The sequence below is a fragment of the Bombina bombina genome, chromosome 7 (assembly GCF_027579735.1).
Source record: "Bombina bombina isolate aBomBom1 chromosome 7, aBomBom1.pri, whole genome shotgun sequence".
Classification (NCBI taxonomy): domain Eukaryota; kingdom Metazoa; phylum Chordata; class Amphibia; order Anura; family Bombinatoridae; genus Bombina; species Bombina bombina.
Window position 1 is genome coordinate 454,752,098 of NC_069505.1, and position 21,703 is coordinate 454,773,800.

A 21,703-nucleotide genomic window follows, 5' to 3' on the forward strand; every position below is an offset into this window, starting at 1 on the left:
CTACATAATATTATATATCTGTATAATGTACTGGGGATATGGTGTGTGTGTGTCACAGAGGGAAGTACTACATAATATTATATATCTGTGTATAATGTATTGGGGATATGGCGTGTGTGTCACAGAGGGAACTACTACATAATATTATATATCTGTGTATAATATACTGGGGATATGGTGTGTGTCACAGAGGGAACTACTACATAATATTATATATCTGTGTATAATGTACTGGGGATATGGTGTGTGTGTCACAGAGGGAGCTACTACATAATATTCTATATCTGTGTATAATGTACTAGGGATATGGTGTGTGTGTGTGTCAGAGGGAACTACTACATAATATTATATATCTGTGTATAATGTACTGGGGATATGGTGTGTGTGTCAGAGGGAACTACTACATAATATTATATATCTGTGTATAATGTACTGGGGATATGGTGTGTGTGTCAGAGGGAACTACTACATAATATTATATATCTGTGTATAATGTACTGGGGATATGGTGTGTGTGTGTGTGTGTGTCACAGAGGGAACTACTGCATAATATTAGATCTCTGTATAATTTACTGGTGATATAAATATTTATCTCTAATACCATTTTATTAAGGGGTTTACACCCGTCTACCTCACCCATTTTATTACTGGGATGCGACCTTGGTGGAGAAGGGATCACTACATTTAAAGGTTTATTAGCCCCAATAAAAGTTGCATTCAGATGTCCTTGTGGGTAATTTCAAACTAAATACTAAACTAAACTTTAAATATAAAAATAATTGTATTTTAGTAAAACAATGAGGAACTACTCATTTGTGCTCAGTTCATCTCCAGGAACATAAAACTAACTGGGATAAACAATAAAAATATAAATAAAATCACAGTGTTAAGATGCCATCAAGAAAATTAGTTTTATTGTCCGTTTACATTTATAGTATCTATGAATGATGGGACAATATTTGTACTTCCTGAAGTTTTACTGTATTGTTAAAGGGACAGTCAACTTGAATATTTGTATTCTTTAAAAAGATAGATAATCCCTCTATTACCCATTACCCAGTTTTGCATAAACAACACTGTTATATTAATATACTTTTTACCTCTGAGATGACCTGTTTATAAGCCTCTGCAGACAGCCTCCTTATCTCTGCTATTTACAAACTAGCATTTTAGCCAATTAGCGCTGGTTCATGCACAATTCCAAGAGAGTGAGCACAATGTTATCTATATGGCACACATGAACTAGCACTAGCTGGCTGTGAAATGCTAATAAAATGCACTGAGATAAGAGGGGGCCTGCAGGGGCTTAGAAACAGGCTTTAGCGGTTATAAAGTATATTAATATAACCATGTTGGTTGTGCAAAGCTGGGGAATGGGTAGTAAAGGTGTTAACTACTGGGGTTTTTTTTTTATAAAAAATAAATCCAGTTAACTGTCCCTTTTAAGTCTTTAAAATTACAATTAGTAAAACATTTTTTTTTTTTTTTTTTATCATTGGCATCAAAAGGAAATCACTACACTTGGAAGAGGGAAATAGTCCTAAATATCTAAACAAATATGTAGTAATTGGCCAGTGAGGTAGCTCAGTTGGTAAAATGCCCTGACTACAAAAGCCTGTTCAACGATCCAAAGGTCATAGGTTCTTATCCCGGCAGGGCCGACTCAGCCCTTCATCGTTCCGAGGTCATAGGTTCTAATCCCAGCAGGGCCGACTCAACCCTTCATCCTTCCGAGGTCATAGGTTCTAATCCCGGCAGGGCCGACTCAGCCCTTTATCGTTCCGAAGTCATAGGTTCTAATCCCGGCAGGGCCGACTCAGCCCTTCATCGTTCCAAAGTCATAGGTTCTAATCCTGGCAGGGCCGACTCAGCCCATCATTGTTCCGAGGTCATAGGTTCTAATCCCGGCAGGGCTGACTCAGCCCTTCATCGTTCCGAGGTCATAGGTTCTAATCCCGGCAGGGCCGGCTCAGCCCTTCATCCTTCCGAAGTCATAGGTTATAATCCCAGCAGGGCCAACTCAGCCCTTCATCCTTCTGAGGTCGATAAAATGAGTACCATTAAATTGGGTAATAATAACAACTATTACTATTCAGCTGCCGATTTGGTTAATTCCGAGGACAAGCGCTGAAAAAGTGTTTTGAGTCCCACTGGGAGAAAGGCGCTATATAAATATTAGTTATTATTATTATTATTATTATTATTATAACTTTTTATTATTATAACTGAAATTAGTCTGACATAGACACAGATCTGTACATTAATATGTTATATTTACACTCTCTCTTCTCTAGTTATAGGTCAGTGTTACTCTAAGTGACAAGGTGAGTACTTTACTCAGTGTCATTAAGGACCAGAACCAGTTCATGGAGTATTGGGGCTGATTCACGTGTAACTAACAAGAAGACGACTGAGAAGAACCAAACCTTAAACATCTACATGGTGACTGGGGAGGTGAGGACGATTAGTCATATTGTCATTTATCTGCTGCTGTGTGAGATGTCTGATGCTGAGCAGCCTTTATACAACACACACAGCATAACTCCAGGGGGGGGGCACACTGACCATATGGTCTTTTCATGGTCACTGGCAGAGCTCTGGGCTTGTTCATGGTTTTTATACAACACACACACAGCACAACCCCGGGGGGGGAGTGAGCACTCTGACCATATGGTCTGTTCATGGTCACTGGCTGAGCTCTGGGTTTGTTCATGGTCTTTATATAACACACACAAAGCACAACCCCAGGGGGAGTGAGCACACTTACCATATGGTCTGTTCATGGTCACTGGCCGAGCTCTGGGCTTGTTCATGGTCTTTATACAACACACAGAGCACAACCCCAGGGGGAGTGAGCACACTGACTATATTGTTTGTTCATGGTCTTTATACAACACACACAAAGCACAACCCCAGGGGGGAGTGAGCACACTTACCATATTGTCTGTTCAGGGTCACTGGCCGAGCTCTGGGCTTCTTCATGGACTGTATACAACACACACACAGTACAACCCCAGGGGGAGTGAGCATACTGACTATATGGTTTGTTTATGGTCACTGGCCGAGCTCTGGGCTTGTTCATGGTCTTTATACAACACACACAGCACAAACCCAGGGGGAGTGAGCACACTGACTATATGGTTTGTTCATGGTCTTTATACAACACACACAAAGCACAACCCCAGGGGGAGTGAGCACACTTACCATATGGTCTGTTCAGGGTCACTGGCCGAGCTCTGGGCTTCTTCATGGACTGTATACAACACACACACAGTACAACCCCAGGGGGAGTGAGCATACTGACTATATGGTTTGTTTATGGTGATTGGCTGAGTTTTGGGTTTGTTCATGGTCTTTATACAACACACACAGCACAACCCCAGGGGGAGTGAGCACGCTGACTATATGGTTTGTTCATGGTCATTGACACAGTTTGCTCTGTGTGGTTTATACTTTAGAAGTTAAACCCCTTTTTTTTTTTTTTTTAAAGGAACAAATGGAGTTTGATGAAGTTGCAGTTTATTTCACAGAGAAGGAGTGGGGCTTTTTAACTGAAGAACAAAAAGAGCTTTATAAGGATGTGATGATGGAGAATTACCAGACCCTCAGGTCTCTAGGTAATAATTTATATAACTCTACAGGGAATGGGACAAAGACGCATATAAGTGACACCTAATCTAGTGTTAAACACATATAAATGACACCTAATCTAGTGTTAAACACATATAAGTAACACATAATCTAGTGTTAAACACATATAAGTGACACATAATATAGTTTTAAACACATATAAATGACACCTAATCTTGTGTTAAACATATTTTTTTTTTTAAACATATTTTTTCCTTTATTGAGGGATTCAAAATCATATACAGCTTCAGCATTAAGCATTCCAAAGACAATGCAAATAACAGTATTGCATGGGTCATCACTTTAACAATCTTGCTTCTCAAAAACATATTAAACCTGACAACAATATATATAACATCACCTTGGAATCTCAAACAGAGTCTGCTCCTCTATTTTCTCTCATTATTAGAATTCCATACATACATAAAAGAAAAAAGAAAGCAAAAAAAAGAAAAGAAAAAAAAACAAAAAAAAAAAAAGAAAAAAAAAAAAAAGGAGGGCCTTTCCTAACTCTCTTCCCTCCACCCGGGGCCCCCACCCCTACGCCTCATAGAAACCATTGTCTCCAAAGGTCAGGGTAACTCTCTGATAGAATTAATTGTAGAAAAGCCGGTGAGTTACGAAAGAATTTTAATATCTGTAACTGGACCTCGCTAGGTCTGCTCAGAATTACCTTATCCCATTTAGCAAAGTATTTTCTTAATTTATTTTCCTCAAATATTAGCGGATCATATAGTTCTAGTAACATTTGATAATGAACATTGTTAATAACTGAAGCTATACTAGGAGCATTTTTCTCCTTCCATGCTTTGAGTATCATCTGTCTGACTAGGAGAATTAGAGTATTTATCAGAGGCTTATTATATGTTTTATTCGAGACCAAGAAAAAGATTGACAGGGGCTTCAATACCATTCTATCTGGCAGAAATCTGTTCAACCAATATTCCACTTGTTTCCAAAGTTTGATCATTTTTGGGCAGGAATAGAATAGATGGAAAATGTCTGCCGACGGAAAATTGCATCTATAACAAGACATATCCCCCTTCCATTTAGCCATCTTACTAGGCGTTAAATAGGCCCTATTAAGAAGTTTGCAATGAGATTCTCTAATTGCCATACTGCTTGAAAATTTCCTTGCCCTGTCAAAACTCTCCTGGAAATAACCCCTGTCCAATTCAGGAAAGTCAAATTTCCAGATGGAAAAAAGGTTATCCACCTTCCTCTCTGCCTCCTTCAATAACAGCAATCTATAAATATATGATATAGAATGGTTTCCCTGTGAAAATCTGTTAATAACAGGATCTAATGGACCCAGGGTCCAGGGATCCTCGACCATAGATTTCTTACTGTAATAGAAATGTCTTAATTGTAAATAAGCAAAGAAGGATCTTTTATCCAACTGAAATTCTCTGGTTAGTAATTCAAATGTTTTTATATGATTTGTAACTGGATCCACTACCTGATTCATAAACCTCAACTCATTGGCAGCCCATTTCCTAAAGGCTGAGGATTCGCAACCACCCTTGAAATCAGGATTACCCCTGATCGGTAAATAGCGAGAAAGTGTGTTTTCTACTTTTAATAATTTGCAAATTTTATGCCACGCTAGAACAACGTTATAGAATGTATGTTTTAATGAGAGATCCCGAACCTTTGCTGGGTGGGCAGTATGTAACAATGCCTTAAGGGCATATGGCGCTATGATACCCCCTTCCACATCAGAGCAAGCAATAAAATTTGCTCCTGTGAGCCAGTCCAGAGCAATTCGGGCAAGGCATGCCAGATTGTAATTTGCTAAATTTGGCAGAGCTAATCCGCCCCAATCTTTGGGATGCATTAACCTCGATAGTGAGATACGGGGTTTCTTTGGGGCCCAGAGAAAGGTAGAACAAGCCGAATTAAACTTTTTAATATCAGCCCTATTCAGAAATGAAGGAATATTCTGAATAAAAAATAGTAATTTTGGAAGCGTTCGCATTTTGATCAATGCTATTTTTGCAGAAAGTGACAGGGGTAGTTTGCTCCATTTCTGGAATTCGGCTAGACAACTTCTCCAAATAGGAGCGAAATTCATATGGTACCATTGCTCTGGGTTTCCTGAAAGATTTATTCCCAGATATTTAATAGATTTATCAGTTAATTTGAAGGGGTTTTGTATATGACTGTTTCTATTCTTTATAATCCAGAGAATCTCAGACTTGGAAAGATTTATTCTGTACCCGGCGAATTTACTGAATTCTGATAGAATATTAATTAAGATTGGGATATTTTTAGCAGAGTTTCTTATATAGAAGAGGATATCATCTGCGTAAAGTGAGAGGGTAACTTTATGCTGTTTTATTCTTATACCTTCCAAAATCTCTCGGCTCTTCACCGCCAAAGGTTCGATGGCAATATCAAATAATAATGGGGAAAGAGGGCACCCCTGTCTTGTTCCCTTATGCAGTATAATTGGGTCTGATAACATATTATTAATATTAAGGAAAGAGATTGGGTTCTGGTAAAGAAGTGAAATATATTCATAGAAGTGACCTGAAAAACCAAAATTGTTTAGAGCTGTTAACAAATGATCCCATAGGACAGAGTCAAAGGCTTTTTCTGCATCCACCGTTAACAACGCAAAATCTTGCTTCAGCCCTGACCCCGTCCTATGGGTTGCTAAAATATATTCGATTATAGTCATAGCCCTTCTTATGTTTTTCTGTGCTGACCTACCGGGAATGAATCCGGTTTGATCCGGATGAATAACTTCTCCTATAACCTTTTTGAGACGATTAGCTAGTATATTTGCTAATAGCTTGTAGTCGCTATTAAGAAGCGAGATTGGTCTATATGAGTCCATTAAATTAGGATCTTTTTCCTTCTTTAATATAAGGGTAATATTTGAGGCGGTGAAGAACCGAGAGGGTCTAGAATGCAGCAGAAAATATTTATTAAACAGATCTGTGAGAGTCAGAACAATCTCCTCCGATAATATTTTATAAAATTCAATCGGTAATTGGTCGGGCCCAGGTGCTTTCCCCAAAACTGCCTCTTTAATTGCAGTAAGTGTTTCCTCTGTGGTAATCTCTTTATTCAAGATATTTAAATGATCTGAGGTGATTTTTGGTAATTTAATGCTTTCCCAAAAAGACTTTTTCGCCTCTTGGTCAACTTCTGCAGGGGAGTATATTTTCTGATAGAATAATTGAAATTGCTCAACGATCTCCTTCGGAGTATTATACTTTTTACCCTCTGATATGATTGTTCCTATGTAATTGTTTTTCCTCTTACTTTTGGAAATATTTGAGAGCATTTTAGCCATCTTCGGGGAGAAAGTACCAAATGTGGCTTTGTTTTTCATATCTTCCTGTATCTGATTTTTGGATAGAAAAGTCTCTCTCTCACTCTTAGCCCTTTGATAATATTCCCAATTGTCCTTATTAGGATTATCAGTGTATTTAATAAATTTATTTCTAAGATGATTGTTCAGTTGACTTTCTCTCGCTCTAATCTTCCTTTTCCTTTTAACCATATATGCCTTAATTTCCCCCCTTAGACAGGCCTTTGCGGCCTCCCAAAATATTTCTGTTCTAGGAATGTATTCCTTGTTCTGATGTGCATAATCCTTCCATTTCTGAGTCAGCCAATTTCTGAAGGGAATATTAGAATATAAGAAGCTAGGAAAGAAAAATTTGGCCCCGAGACCGGCTCCCCTGTTCCTCAACTGGATAGACAGCGATATAATAGCATGGTCAGATAGAATTATGTTCCTAATATCTGTTTTTATCTCTAGTTGCAGTAATCTTTCAGATACCAGAAACATGTCTATTCTTGAGAAGGTACGATGTACTTTCGATTCACATGTAAATAATTTCTCGTCCGGGTGTTGGATTCTCCAAATATCCTTTAATTTAAGGCCTTTTGAAAAGGAGGTCAATATTTTGGCCTCTTTTCTTGATCTATGGGAGCCCCCAGTTCCCAGCTGAGGGACAAAAACACTATTAAAATCGCCCCCTATAATCAATTGAGAATCTATGGAATTAACTAATTTTGCGTATAATCCATCCCAGAAATGTGGCTGACATTCATTCGGAGCGTAGAGATTACACAGCGTATACTGACACTCGTTAATCTCTACTTTCAGAATAAGATATCTTCCCTCCACATCTTTCTCTTGCGAGATTAACTTAAAATCAAGGTTTTTATTGAAAATGCATGCAACTCCTCTCTTTTTTCTAACTGCTGACGTCGCAACCACCTCCCCAATCCAACTGATTTTTAACTTTTCTGCCTCCTGCAGGCTCAGATGAGTTTCCTGCAGGAAGACAATATCTGGTTTATAACTTTTTAAATGATGTATGATCTTTTTCCTCTTAGCAGGGGAGGAGAACCCACCCACATTCCAGGATAATAAACTAATTGCTTTTTTCATCTATAAAAATTTATCACTTAAATCTCTTAATGGGTGCAACATCTTAACCAGGACATAGCAATAGCCCCAGGAGGAGGAGAGAGCAACCATAGCAAAAGAAGAGGAAAGAGAGAAAAGAGAAAAAAGAAAAAAAAAAGAAAAAAGAAAACACGAACACATCAACACCCTAACAGGTCGGTACAATAAAGTCACATAAAATAAATTACACCCAGTAGCTGGCAGACTTGTATATATATGCCTATACATTATTCAACTGTGTTTTTATTATTCTCCAAGAATTGTCTGACCTCCTCTACTGAATTCAGAAAAATCACCTTGTCCTCTGAAAAGATTTTAATTTTAGCAGGGTAGATCATGGTCGCCTGGTGACCTGCATTTATTAACTTTGAACACCATGGGGCCATGTTTCTCCTCCTATTGGCTGTTTCAGCAGAGAAATCCGAGAATAATAAAATACGTTCTTTATTTATCTCTATGATGGCTTTCTTTCTATAATATGCTAAGATTCTCTGCTTGTCCTGAAAATTCAATAATTTTACCAGAACTGGTCTTTTAGCTTTCATGGGATTCTCTTTGTTTTTATATGTACCCAGTCTGTGGACCCTTTCCACCATAATCTCTGTACTGGAGGGGGGCATATCGAGCAACTCTGGTAACGTGCTCTGTACAAATTTCATAAGATCTAGAAACTCAGGGCTCTCAGGGAGACCTACAATCTTTAAATTGTTCCTCCGTGACCTGTCTTCTAAGTCCTCTAAACGAGATTGCATAGTGTCTATACTTTTGGCTTGAGAATTTAATCGGGATTGTTGTACCTGTTGCAAATCGTCTAGATCAGAGATCCTATTTTCAATCTCTGCAAGTCTGCTAGATACTAGTTTAAGCTCATTTGTTAAGGTAATTAGTTCTACTTTAACTCCTTCAAACTGCGGCATAAATAAGTCTGAAATTTGTTTGACTAAGTTATTAGTGTCAATTAGGGTGTTACCGCCAGGTGAAAAGTCGGTTGCGACAGTCTCTATGCTGCCAATACTTGACCTGGGCTTTCTATCCTTACTTTTAGGTGGCATTGTACCAGAGTCGCTCCTGCTGATCCCTAAAAATGTATCCATAAAAAATGAAGTGACAAAAAAAAAATCAGAAGTGAGTTATACGACCAAATAGTAGTGTAGGGTGAGTAATGATTTGTGCTGAAAAAAAAAAAGAGAAAAAACAGTGTTAGGCTGCCAAGTAAGGCAGGGGAGATAGGAGGGGAAAATGAAAAGAGAAGAAAAAAAATTGTGTGTGATCTAAATGGACTGTGCACTTGGTGAGTGTTAAAGAGAAAAAAAAAAGGAGATAGGTGCCAAAAAGGCAAGAAAGATATGAAGTTAGTGCCTATATATGTGAAGAAAAAAGAAAAAAAAAGACTAGAAATATAATTCAAGGTAACTAAAAGGGATCAATGTTTACTGCTGTCACTCTAAATCAAATAAGTTTGGCAGACTTTAGCCTAGTATTCGCTGTGTCAGAATGGTCACCAACTATATATCTAACTAATGCAAAAGACAGCTGGATAATCAATTTCCACAGTGATATTAGACATTTTTGACCATCTATTACTGGAAAAAAACAACAAACTGAAACCAGCTGAAAAAAAAAGTGCCCCTCATACAGAAAAAAAGGGTTAGTTAGATTATCCTATCCAGCAGTTTAGACCTGGGATCTTTATATACACCAGATAGACTTATCTATGTTATTGCTTTAAATAGAAAAATATATATGCTCCTATTACTAAGGAAAAGTTGAAACAGGCAGTTTTTCCACATATAGTATAAATGAAATTAAGTTTGTTCTATAGCACAACCCATCTGGATCAAATATTATACAGACAGATCATAACATAGCACAACATATTGCTATATATAAATCTGATAACTTGCTAGTGTGGGGAATCGTATCATAGCGAGAGATTCTACACAAACACTATATAGCTCTAGCCGCTGCTGAGATTTCAATACTTTTAGGAGTCATTGCCTAAACATAGATAGTAACTTAATCTGTATTTGATTTCTAAGTATACAACTGCCTTACATTAGCCTTCACAAAACATTAGTCACACATAATGTCAGCAGCAGAGATATGAAATCAGACATTTAAGCTGTAAAGGAGAAGGGGAACCAGGGCTCATATAACCGTTAAACACACGACCCAGCAGATGTAAATTGCAGCTAAAGTCCTGCAGGTATCCCCTGCTCCCGGCAGAAGAAAAATTCCCTTTAATACTTTTAGCTAAGTCCTGAGCCGGCAACTTATGATATCTCCAGAGTATTTAACAGATAGATATGAGACTTGAAAAAAGGAGTCCACGGTCCTACCAGACAGGGGAGCACATCACAGTTCCCTTACTTTCGATTTGCAAAGGTAACAGTTCACAACAGGAGACCCCCCTGTCCTGCCAGACAGGAGCTGACAGCACAGTTTCCTTAATTTCAAATTGTAAAGATAAAAGTTCCACTGTATAGATGCGTAATAGGTTAATGTGAGAAAGTTGAGGAATGTTATCACCCACTAATATAAGTGGGGACCATCTCTCTTGACTCCTTCTTTCCCTTGGAGACAGCTTCCTTCACAGCTTTCTAATAGCTAATTCCTCGAGTATCATCACACGTCCCCCTGGGACTCAGGCAGTAGGTTAACCTTGATCTTGTCCCCCCTCCTATCCCATGACAGGCCGACACATAAGTAACAAAGAGAGGATATAAAAGTATACTTAACAGCCTTGTTCCTGGGGTTCTGGGAGGGGGACCGATGTCCTTTTCAAAACATGGAACTCAGCGTTAGGAGATGTCCTCACTGCAGCATTGCCAACACAGCGCTCCTATCCTGGGACTCGAGTCTGTTGTAGACAGGGTCAGCTGCCTCGCCTTCCTCCAGTCACCGGGGTTCTGGGAGCACTGCCGCAGTAGATACGATTGTTTCTGTGCCGGTTGCACCGACCGTGACTCTAGCCACTGAGTCTTGATGGCTGGCGGACTTCCTTATCCTGAGCTTGCACCTCAGAAGGGAAAAAGCACCCCTCCGAGCCGAACAGGCTCCCTGGCCAGGGTAAGTAATGCCTCAACGGCCTGGGATAAGCTGGCGGTGGCCTGAGTGTAGCTGGTTCACAGAGCGCGCCAAACACAGACGCCTCGTCAAGCCCCTCCTGCTAACGGAAGTCCCACCGGATAAAAAGTTCCTCGTGTTAAACATATATTAGTGACACATAATCTAGCATTAAACACATATAAGTGACACCTAATCTAGTGTTAAACTCATATAAGTGACACATAATCTAGTGTTAAACACATATAAGTGACACATGATCTTGTGTTAAACACATATACGTGACACATGATCTTGTGTTATACACATATAAGTGACACATAATCTAGTGTTAAACACATATAAATTACACATAATCTAGTGTTAAACAGCTATAAAATATGTGTTATTATTACAGACATTTGTTACATAATACCTTCCCTTGTACTGCTCCTGCCCTGTGTACCTTACCTTGCACTGCTCCCTGCCCTGTGTACCTTCCCTTGCACTGCTCCCTGCTCTGTGCACCTTCCCTTGTACTGCTCCCTGCCCTGTGTACCTTCCCTTGTACTGCTCCTGCCCTGTGTACCTTCCCTTGTACTGCTCCCTGCCCTGTGTACCTTCCCTTGTACTGCTCCTGCCCTGTGTACCTTCCTTTGTACTGCTCCTGCCCTTTGCACCTTCCCTTGTTCTGCTCCTGCCTCGTGTACCTTCCCTTGTTCTGCTCCTGCCTTGTGTACCTTCCCTTGTACTGCTCCTGTCCTGTGTACCTTCCCTTGTACTGCTCCTACCCTGTGTACCTTCCCTTGTACTGCTCCTGCCCTGTGTACCTTCCCTTGTACTGCTCCTGCCCTTTGCACCTTCCCTTGTACTGCTCCTGCCCCATGTACCTTCCCTTGTACTGCTCCTGCCTTGTGTACCTTCCCTTGTACTGCTCCTGCCCTGTGTACCTTCCCTTGTACTGCTCCTGCCTTGTGTACCTTCCCTTGTACTGCTCCTGCCCTGTGTACCTTCCCTTGTACTGCTCCTGCCCTGTGTACCTTCCCTTGTACTGCTCCTGCCTTGTGTACCTTGCCTTGTACTGCTCCTGCCCTGTGTACTTTCCCTTGTACTGCTCCTGCCTTGTGTACCTTCCCTTGTACTGCTCCTGCCCTGTGTACCTTACCTTGTACTGGATATGTAATTTATGTCCCTACAGGATATGTCCCTGAGAGACTGTTACTTGTTACACAGATTGTGATTTATGTCCCTACAGGATTTGTTCCTAAGAAACCTTTACTTGTTACACAGATTGAGCACAGAGAGGCGCCATACGTGAGCAGTTTGCCTATTACTAGAGGTGAGTATAGTAATTCTTCTTGTTTAGTAATTTGATCTGCTGTGAACCATTGAGGTTGTCTCACCCTAATAGCACTCACTCAAGAACTGTCCCCTTTAAAAGGACATGAACCCAAAATGTTTATTTCATGATTTAGTTTTGTAACTTTCTTCTATCATCAGTCTTGGTATCTTTTGTTGAAAAGCAGGGACGCAAGCTCTTGAGCGTGCTCGAGTCTGGAGCACAAAGTATTCTCTAATAAAAATACAGAGGATAAATGGATAACATTTAAAACTTTGTTAAATAAATATACATATCAACAAATACCATATGGTTATAAAAATAAAAAATCCAAGCCAATGTGGCTGAATATAAATGTGTTAAGAGAAATTAGGAAAAAACGTAGGGCATTTAAATTATTCAAAGAAAATAGTACAGACTGAAAATTCCATATTTATAAGGAATGTAACAAAGCATGCAAAAAAGCAATCAAATTAGCCAAAATTGAAAATGAAAAATTAATCGCAAAGGATTCTAAGTCTAACCCTAAAAGGTTCTTTAAGTACATAAATAGCAAAAAAAATCTAAGAAGGACAATATAGGTACATTAAAATGCGTGGAGGGTAGCATGATTAACAGTGACAGGGAGAAGGCTGAGGTACTAAACCAGTTTTTTTCTACAGTATACACAAGAGAGGAACCATTGGATGATACTTTGGAACAAAATAGAACATGCCAGCCCATACCATTAATTGGGTTATGTATAGAGGATATCAGGAACAAATTGGATAATATTAAGGTAAATAAAACTCCAGGCCCAGATGGAATACACCCAAGGGTGTTAAGGGAATTTAGCACTGTTATAGACAAACCTCTACTCTTAATTTTTCAAGACTCATTATCCTCAGGCATGGAGCCCCAGGATTGGCATAAAGCTGATGAAGTGCCACTCTTCAAAAAAGGAAGTAGGGATGATCCAGGAAGCTATAGACCAGTTAGTCTGACATCAATAGTGGGGAAGATATTTGAAGGGATTATATGGGATTATATTAATGAGCATATTCGTATAAACAAGATTATGAGTTCTAATCAGCATGGTTTTATGAGAAATAGATCATGTCAAACTAATCTAATTAGATTATATGAGGAAGTAAGTAAAAATATAGATAAAGGGGAATCAGTTGATGTGATATACTTAGATTTTGCAAAGGCGTTTGATACAGTGCCACATGAGAGATTAATGCAGAAAATTAAGGGACTGGGAATAGCTGAAAATATAAGTTTATGGATAAATAACTGGATAAAAGATAGGGAACAACGAGTAGTAGTAAATGGATCATACTCAGATTGGACAAAGGTAATCAGTGGAGTACCCCAGGGATCAGTGCTGGGCCCTATTCTTTTTAATATTTTTATAAATGACTTGGAGCTAGGATTAAATAGCGACATCTCTTTTTTTTGCAGATGATACTAAGTTAAGTAAGGTCATTAGGTCAGCGCAGGATGAACTTTCGTTACAAAGGGACCTGCAAAAATTAGAAGTATGGGCAGGTAAATGGAAAATGAGATCTAATACGGGAAAATGTAAGGTTCTACATTTTGGAAGTAAAAATAAGCAGGCAACGTATTATTTAAATGGGACTTAGCCAAACACAGGAGGAAAGGGATTTGGTCGTAGTAATACATAACAAGCTAAAGATGGGTGCACAATGCAGGGCAGCAGCTTCAAAGGCTAATAAGATACTAGCATGTATTAAAAGAGGCATTGATTCAAGGGAGGAAAGCATAATGCTGTCACTATATAAAGCCCTGGTAAGACCTCACCTTGAGTATGGAGTGCTGTTCTGGGGACCAATCGCAAAAGAAAATATTGCAGAACTAGAAAAAGTTCAGAGAAGGGCCACAAAGCTAATAAGGGGATTGGAGAATTTAACCTATGACGATAGGCTAGCCAAACTGGGTCTGTTTTCTTTAGAAAAAAGGCGCTTAAGAGGTGCCATGATTACTTTTTTTTTTTTTTAAACTTTTATTTATTCATTCATTCAAAGGTCATACAACAATTCTTCACATTGTGAGTACATAAGTAAACTATACAGATCATTTACCTAGTCATTTTATGTGACCGTCTTAAATGCAAGAGATATAATAAACTGAAAAAGTAAGAGAGATTTACATCAACATCAGGTTACTAATTGTTAATAAGTTTTGCCTCTGCATGACCCTTGTTTTTCCTTTTTACCATCCTCCGTCTACTCTCCCTCCTACTACCCCTCTACCTGAATCTACTCACTCTACCTACCCCGGGGTGTCACTGTTTTATACCTTAAACTATCTAAGTCCCATTCCTCGGACGCCCAGTATAGCTCTCAAAGTTCAATTGCCACTCCCCTCGCAACTGTGCCTCCAGTAAATAGTTTGTTTTGCGAATTGGATAGAGAAGTTGTATTTGCTGTGTCTGATCTAAAGTATGTATGTAGATCTCCCATTTGGCCATGAATCTTTTTGTGCGTCCTTGGCTATCTCCCACTGTGTCTGCCTGTTCATAGAGTAATTGCTGGTGAATCTCTCTTTTTAGCTGCTTTAGTGTTGGGGCTTTCTGAGCTAATCAATTCTTAAGGATGACTTTCCTTGCCTGCAAGATTACATTATGCACGAAGATTGTGTTCGTCTTATTTGTGTTTTGACAGTCTAAGAAGACAAGTGTCTGTAAAGTGAATTTCTCTATTGGGATTCCCATGGATCTCAGCCAAAAGTGGGTCATACCCCAAAACCTAGCCAGTCTGGGGCAGTTCCAGATCATGTGAAGTAGGTCTGCGTTTTGTTGTGTACATCGTGGGCAATACCCCGTGGCTTCAGCATCCCAGACTTTATATAGCCTAGGAGTAATGTATGCCATCTCAATAAGCCTAGTGTGGGATTCCCTAAGGTCCATGGACAGTGTTGCGCATCGCACCCTATGGATGCTTAGTGTAACCTGTTGTGTAGTGATATCCTTATTGAGCACCTTTGACCACCTCTCACTGATATGTTTCCCAGTGTTCTCATTAATCGGTTTTAGTAGGGCTCTATATACTGGGGTAATTGAGTGGTTCCCTTGGGAGAATAAATTGATGAGCTGATAAACAATATTATCATTTCTCCAACATAGGTGTGTCCGGTCCACGGCGTCATCCTTACTTGTGGGATATTCTCTTCCCCAACAGGAAATGGCAAAGAGCCCAGCAAAGCTGGTCACATGATCCCTCCTAGGCTCCGCCTACCCCAGTCATTCTCTTTGCCGTTGTACAGGCAACATCTCCACGGAGATGGCTTAGAGTTTTTTAGTGTTTAACTGTAGTTTTTATTATTCAATCAAGAGTTTGTTATTTTGAAATAGTGCTGGTATGTACTATTTACTCAGAAACAGAAAAGAGATGAAGATTTCTGTTTGTATGAGGAAAATGATTTTAGCAACCGTCACTAAAATCCATGGCTGTTCCACACAGGACTGTTGAGAGCAATTAACTTCAGTTGGGGGAACAGTGAGCAGTCTCTTGCTGCTTGAGGTATGACACATTCTAACAAGACGATGTAATGCTGGAAGCTGTCATTTTCCCTATGGGATCCGGTAAGCCATGTTTATTACGATCATAAATAAGGGCTTCACAAGGGCTTATTAAGACTGTAGACTTTTTCTGGGCTAAATCGATTCATTATTAACACATATTTAGCCTTGAGGAATCATTTTATCTGGGTATTTTGATATAATAATATCGGCAGGCACTGTTTTAGACACCTTATTCTTTAGGGGCTTTCCCAAAGCATAGGCAGAGCCTCATTTTCGCGCCGGTGTTGCGCACTTGTTTTTGAGAGGCATGGCATGCAGTCGCATGTGAGAGGAGCTCTGATACTTAGAAAAGACTTTCTGAAGGCGTCATTTGGTATCGTATTCCCCTTTGGGCTTGGTTGGGTCTCAGCAAAGCAGATACCAGGGACTGTAAAGGGGTTAAAGTTCAAAACGGCTCCGGTTCCGTTATTTTAAGGGTTAAAGCTTCCAAATTTGGTGTGCAATACTTTTAAGGCTTTAAGACACTGTGGTGAAAATTTGGTGAATTTTGAACAATTCCTTCATGTTTTTTCGCAATTGCAGTAATAAAGTGTGTTCAGTTTAAAATTTAAAGTGACAGTAACGGTTTTATTTTAAAACGTTTTTTGTACTTTGTTATCAAGTTTATGCCTGTTTAACATGTCTGAACTACCAGATAGACTGTGTTCTGAATGTGGGGAAGCCAGAATTCCTATTCATTTAAATAAATGTGATTTATGTGACAATGACAATGATGCCCAAGATGATTCCTCAAGTGAGGGGAGTAAGCATGGTACTGCATCATTCCCTCCTTCGTCTACACGAGTCTTGCCCACTCAGGAGGCCCCTAGTACATCTAGCGCGCCAATACTCCTTACTATGCAACAATTAACGGCTGTAATGGATAATTCTGTCAAAAACATTTTAGCCAAAATGAACACTTATCAGCGTAAGCGCGACTGCTCTGTTTTAGATACTGAAGAGCATGACGACGCTGATATTAATGTTTCTGAAGGGCCCCTAACCCAGTCTGATGGGGCCAGGGAGGTTTTGTCTGAGGGAGAAATTACTGATTCAGGGAACATTTCTCAACAAGCTGAACCTGATGTGATTACATTTAAATTTAAGTTGGAACATCTCCGCATTCTGCTTAAGGAGGTATTATCCACTCTGGATGATTGTGACAAGTTGGTCATCCCAGAGAAACTATGTAAAATGGACAAGTTCCTAGAGGTGCCGGGGCTCCCAGAAGCTTTTCCTATACCCAAGCGGGTGGCGGACATTGTTAATAAAGAATGGGAAAGGCCCGGTATTCCTTTCGTCCCTCCCCCCATATTTAAAAAATTGTTTCCTATGGTCGACCCCAGAAAGGACTTATGGCAGACAGTCCCCAAGGTCGAGGGAGCGGTTTCCACTTTAAACAAACGCACCACTATACCCATAGAGGATAGTTGTGCTTTCAAAGATCCTATGGATAAAAAATTAGAAGGTTTGCTTAAAAAGATGTTTGTTCAGCAGGGTTACCTTCTACAACCAATTTCATGCATTGTCCCTGTCGCTACAGCCGCATGTTTCTGGTTCGATGAGCTGATAAAGGCGGTCGATAGTGATTCTCCTCCTTATGAGGAGATTATGGACAGATTCAATGCTCTCAAGGCTTGGCCTCAGCTAGCGAGGGCCAAGTTCATACGGTTTCAATCAGACAACATGACAACTGTTGCGTACATCAACCATCAGGGGGGAACAAGGAGTTCCCTAGCGATGGAAGAAGTGACCAAAATTATTCTATGGGCGGAGTCTCACTCCTGCCACCTGTCTGCTATCCACATCCCAGGAGTGGAAAATTGGGAAGCGGATTTTCTGAGTCGTCAGACATTGCATCCGGGGGAGTGGGAACTCCATCCGGAAATCTTTGCCCAAGTCACTCAGCTGTGGGGCATTCCAGACATGGATCTGATGGCCTCTCGTCAGAACTTCAAAGTTCCTTGCTACGGGTCCAGATCCAGGGATCCCAAGGCGGCTCTAGTGGATGCACTAGTAGCACCTTGGACCTTCAAACTAGCTTATGTGTTCCCGCCGTTTCCTCTCATCCCCAGGCTGGTAGCCAGGATCAATCAGGAGAGGGCGTCGGTGATCTTGATAGCTCCTGCGTGGCCACGCAGGACTTGGTATGCAGATCTGGTGAATATGTCATCGGCTCCACCTTGGAAGCTACCTTTGAGACGAGACCTTCTTGTTCAGGGTCCGTTCGAACATCCGAATCTGGTTTCACTCCAGCTGACTGCTTGGAGATTGAACGCTTGATCTTATCGAAGCGAGGGTTCTCAGATTCTGTTATCGATACTCTTGTTCAGGCCAGAAAGCCTGTAACTAGAAAGATTTACCACAAAATTTGGAAAAAATATATCTGTTGGTGTGAATCTAAAGGATTCCCTTGGGACAAGGTTAAGATTCCTAAGATTCTATCCTTCCTTCAAGAAGGATTGGAAAAAGGATTATCTGCAAGTTCCCTGAAGGGACAGATTTCTGCCTTGTCTGTGTTACTTCACAAAAAGCTGGCAGCTGTGCCAGATGTTCAAGCCTTTGTTCAGGCTCTGGTTAGAATTAAGCCTGTTTACAAACCTTTGACTCCTCCTTGGAGTCTCAATTTAGTTCTTTCAGTTCTTCAGGGGGTTCCGTTTGAACCCTTACATTCCGTTGATATTAAGTTATTATCTTGGAAAGTTTTGTTTTTAGTTGCAATTTCTTCTGCTAGAAGAGTTTCAGAATTATCTGCTCTGCAGTGTTCTCCTCCTTATCTGGTGTTCCATGCAGATAAGGTGGTTTTACGTACTAAACCTGGTTTTCTTCCAAAAGTTGTTTCTAACAAAAACATTAACCAGGAGATTATCGTACCTTCTCTGTGTCCGAAACCAGTTTCAAAGAAGGAACGTTTGTTGCACAATTTGGATGTTGTTCGCGCTCTAAAATTCTATTTAGATGCTACAAAGGATTTTAGACAAACATCTTCCTTGTTTGTTGTTTATTCCGGTAAAAGGAGAGGTCAAAAAGCAACTTCTACCTCTCTCTCTTTTTGGATTAAAAGCATCATCAGATTGGCTTACGAGACTGCCGGACGGCAGCCTCCCGAAAGAATCACAGCTCACTCCACTAGGGCTGTGGCTTCCACATGGGCCTTCAAGAACGAGGCTTCTGTTGATCAGATATGTAGGGCAGCGACTTGGTCTTCACTGCACACTTTTACCAAATTTTACAAGTTTGATACTTTTGCTTCTTCTGAGGCTATTTTTGGGAGAAAGGTTTTGCAAGCCGTGGTGCCTTCCATTTAGGTGACCTGATTTGCTCCCTCCCTTCATCCGTGTCCTAAAGCTTTGGTATTGGTTCCCACAAGTAAGGATGACGCCGTGGACCGGACACACCTATGTTGGAGAAAACAGAATTTATGTTTACCTGATAAATTACTTTCTCCAACGGTGTGTCCGGTCCACGGCCCGCCCTGGTTTTTTTAATCAGGTCTGATAATTTATTTTCTTTAACTACAGTCACCACGGTACCATATGGTTTCTCCTATGCAAATATTCCTCCTTAACGTCGGTCGAATGACTGGGGTAGGCGGAGCCTAGGAGGGATCATGTGACCAGCTTTGCTGGGCTCTTTGCCATTTCCTGTTGGGGAAGAGAATATCCCACAAGTAAGGATGACGCCGTGGACCGGACACACCGTTGGAGAAAGTAATTTATCAGGTAAACATAAATTCTGTTTTTGCGGGATAGGTCCCAAGCCTAGCAAAGCTGCTATGTAGTGTTTGACTTGTAGAAACGCAAAGTGGTGCGATCTCGGCAATGTATATGACTCTTGTAGGGATGCAAATGTGCGTACCGTCTTCCTATCTCCCTCTAACATTTTAAAAACTGTGTCTAGACCTCGGGTTCCCCAGTCCTTAAATGTTTTTGTTGTCAGACCTGGAATTAAGTTGGGGTTACCCTGTAGTGGAATATACCCAGTTACCTCATAGTTGAACTGCAGTCTTTTACACACCTTCCTCCACGCTTTAAGTGGGTGTTGTATTAGAGCGTGTTGTGATATGTGTTTGTCTAGTTTTGCAAGTTGTAAGTGCGGCTGAGCAGCTAGGGACCATGGATATACCAGTTGTCGCTCCAAGTCTGGGACAGTAAAGTGGTCCCCCCCCGTTAGCCAGTCAATGATGTATTTAGTTTGAGTAGCCCAGTTATATAACTCCAAGTCCGGCAGAGCCAGTACTCCAAAGTCTAAGGTACTGCGCATTTGGTCCGATCTAATTCTGTGCTTTTTATTGGCCCATACAAATGATAGGAACAAGGAGTTCCAGAATTTCATATCCTCTTTGTGAATGAGCAATGGAAGCATCTGCATCTTATACAGGAGTTTGGGGAAGAGAATCATTTTGATGAGCCCTATTCTGCCCGATAGGGAGAGAGGTAGCCCAGTCCAATGTTTCACCAAGTCTGTCGCCTCCCTCTTTAAAGGCGTATAATTAGAATTGTACCAATCTAGAGGGTTCAGTGATAGCTCAACCCCCAGGTATTTAAAGGTTTTCCCCGCCTGCTTAAAGTTGTATGGGAGATCTGGCTCCTCAGGGGCACCCGTTAGCCACACTATCTCCGTTTTGTCGGTATTCATTTTAAATCCCGATATTTGACTGAAGTTTGTTATGATCTCCATTAGTTTGGGGATATTTAGGCTGGGGTATTTCACATACAGGATCATATCGTCCGCAAATAGCGAGACGTGTAGAGTTGCGGATCCGATCTTAAGTCCCTCAGTTTGTAACCTAATTTTTTCCGCCAGAGGCTCCAATGCTAGGTCGAAGAGCAGAGGCGACAGAGGACACCCCTGTCTCGTGCCTCTCTCTAGAGAGAATGGCAGCGATTGGGTCCCATTAATCAGCGCTGCTGCCTGTGGGTTAGAGTATAGAGTTTGTATGCCCTTAACGAATGAGCCTTCAATCCCAAATTGTGATAGGGTGTAGAATAGATGTTCCCACAGGACCCTATCGAAGGCCTTTTCTGCGTCCACTAATAACACACATGCCTCTTCTGATCTTTCTACCCGTTTTTGCGGCTTGTTATTCCAATAATATGCAAGGAGGAGCTGGAACTTTCTAATATTTTTCACAGCCGATCTCCCCTTGATAAATCCTGTCTGATCATCCTTGACAAGTTCTGGCATGATAAATGCTAATCTATAAGCCAGGATTTTAGTTAGAATTTTGTAATCCGAATTCATAAGCGAAATCGGTCTGTACGAGGCCGGATTAGTTGGATCTCTATCGGGTTTGAGTATTAAGCTAATATTAGCCTCAGTGAAGTGGCTGGATTCCAACCCCTTCCCATCTAAGACACCATTAAAGAGGTCAGACAGTACTCCTGCTACCTCCTGTCGCAGCAATATATAGAACTCCCCAGGAAGCCCGTCAGGGCCCGGGGGTTTTTTCGGACGGGAGTTTCCCTATGACTTTCTCGACATCTTCAGCTGAGATTGGCGCATTCAGTGCCCGCCTCTGGCTCTCCGTTATTTGTGGTAGTGTGATTGTGTCCCAGAATGAGTCTCTATGTGCAGAATCTACTTTCTGGGTCTTGTATAAAGCAGAGTAGTATCTTGTAAAGGCTTGCTGTATGCCCTGTGTGTCAGATAGGATCTCGTCTCGCTCCCTGATAGCCGCTATGTGTGTGGG

At 40.7% G+C, this 21,703-nt stretch overlaps 1 protein-coding gene across 1 annotated transcript in view; it reads left to right on the plus strand.

Moving 5' to 3' along the window:
* The window catches only part of LOC128666705 (gastrula zinc finger protein XlCGF8.2DB-like), a 67,332-nt gene that overhangs the window by 13,253 nt on the left and 32,376 nt on the right, over window positions 1–21,703 (plus strand). The window contains exons 2-4 of the mRNA XM_053721447.1: window positions 2,295–2,454; window positions 3,491–3,617; window positions 12,363–12,446. Of these exons, the coding sequence (XP_053577422.1) occupies window positions 2,440–2,454; window positions 3,491–3,617; window positions 12,363–12,446 (226 nt within the window). The 5' untranslated portion in view covers window positions 2,295–2,439. The remainder of the gene's footprint in view (window positions 1–2,294; window positions 2,455–3,490; window positions 3,618–12,362; window positions 12,447–21,703) is intronic.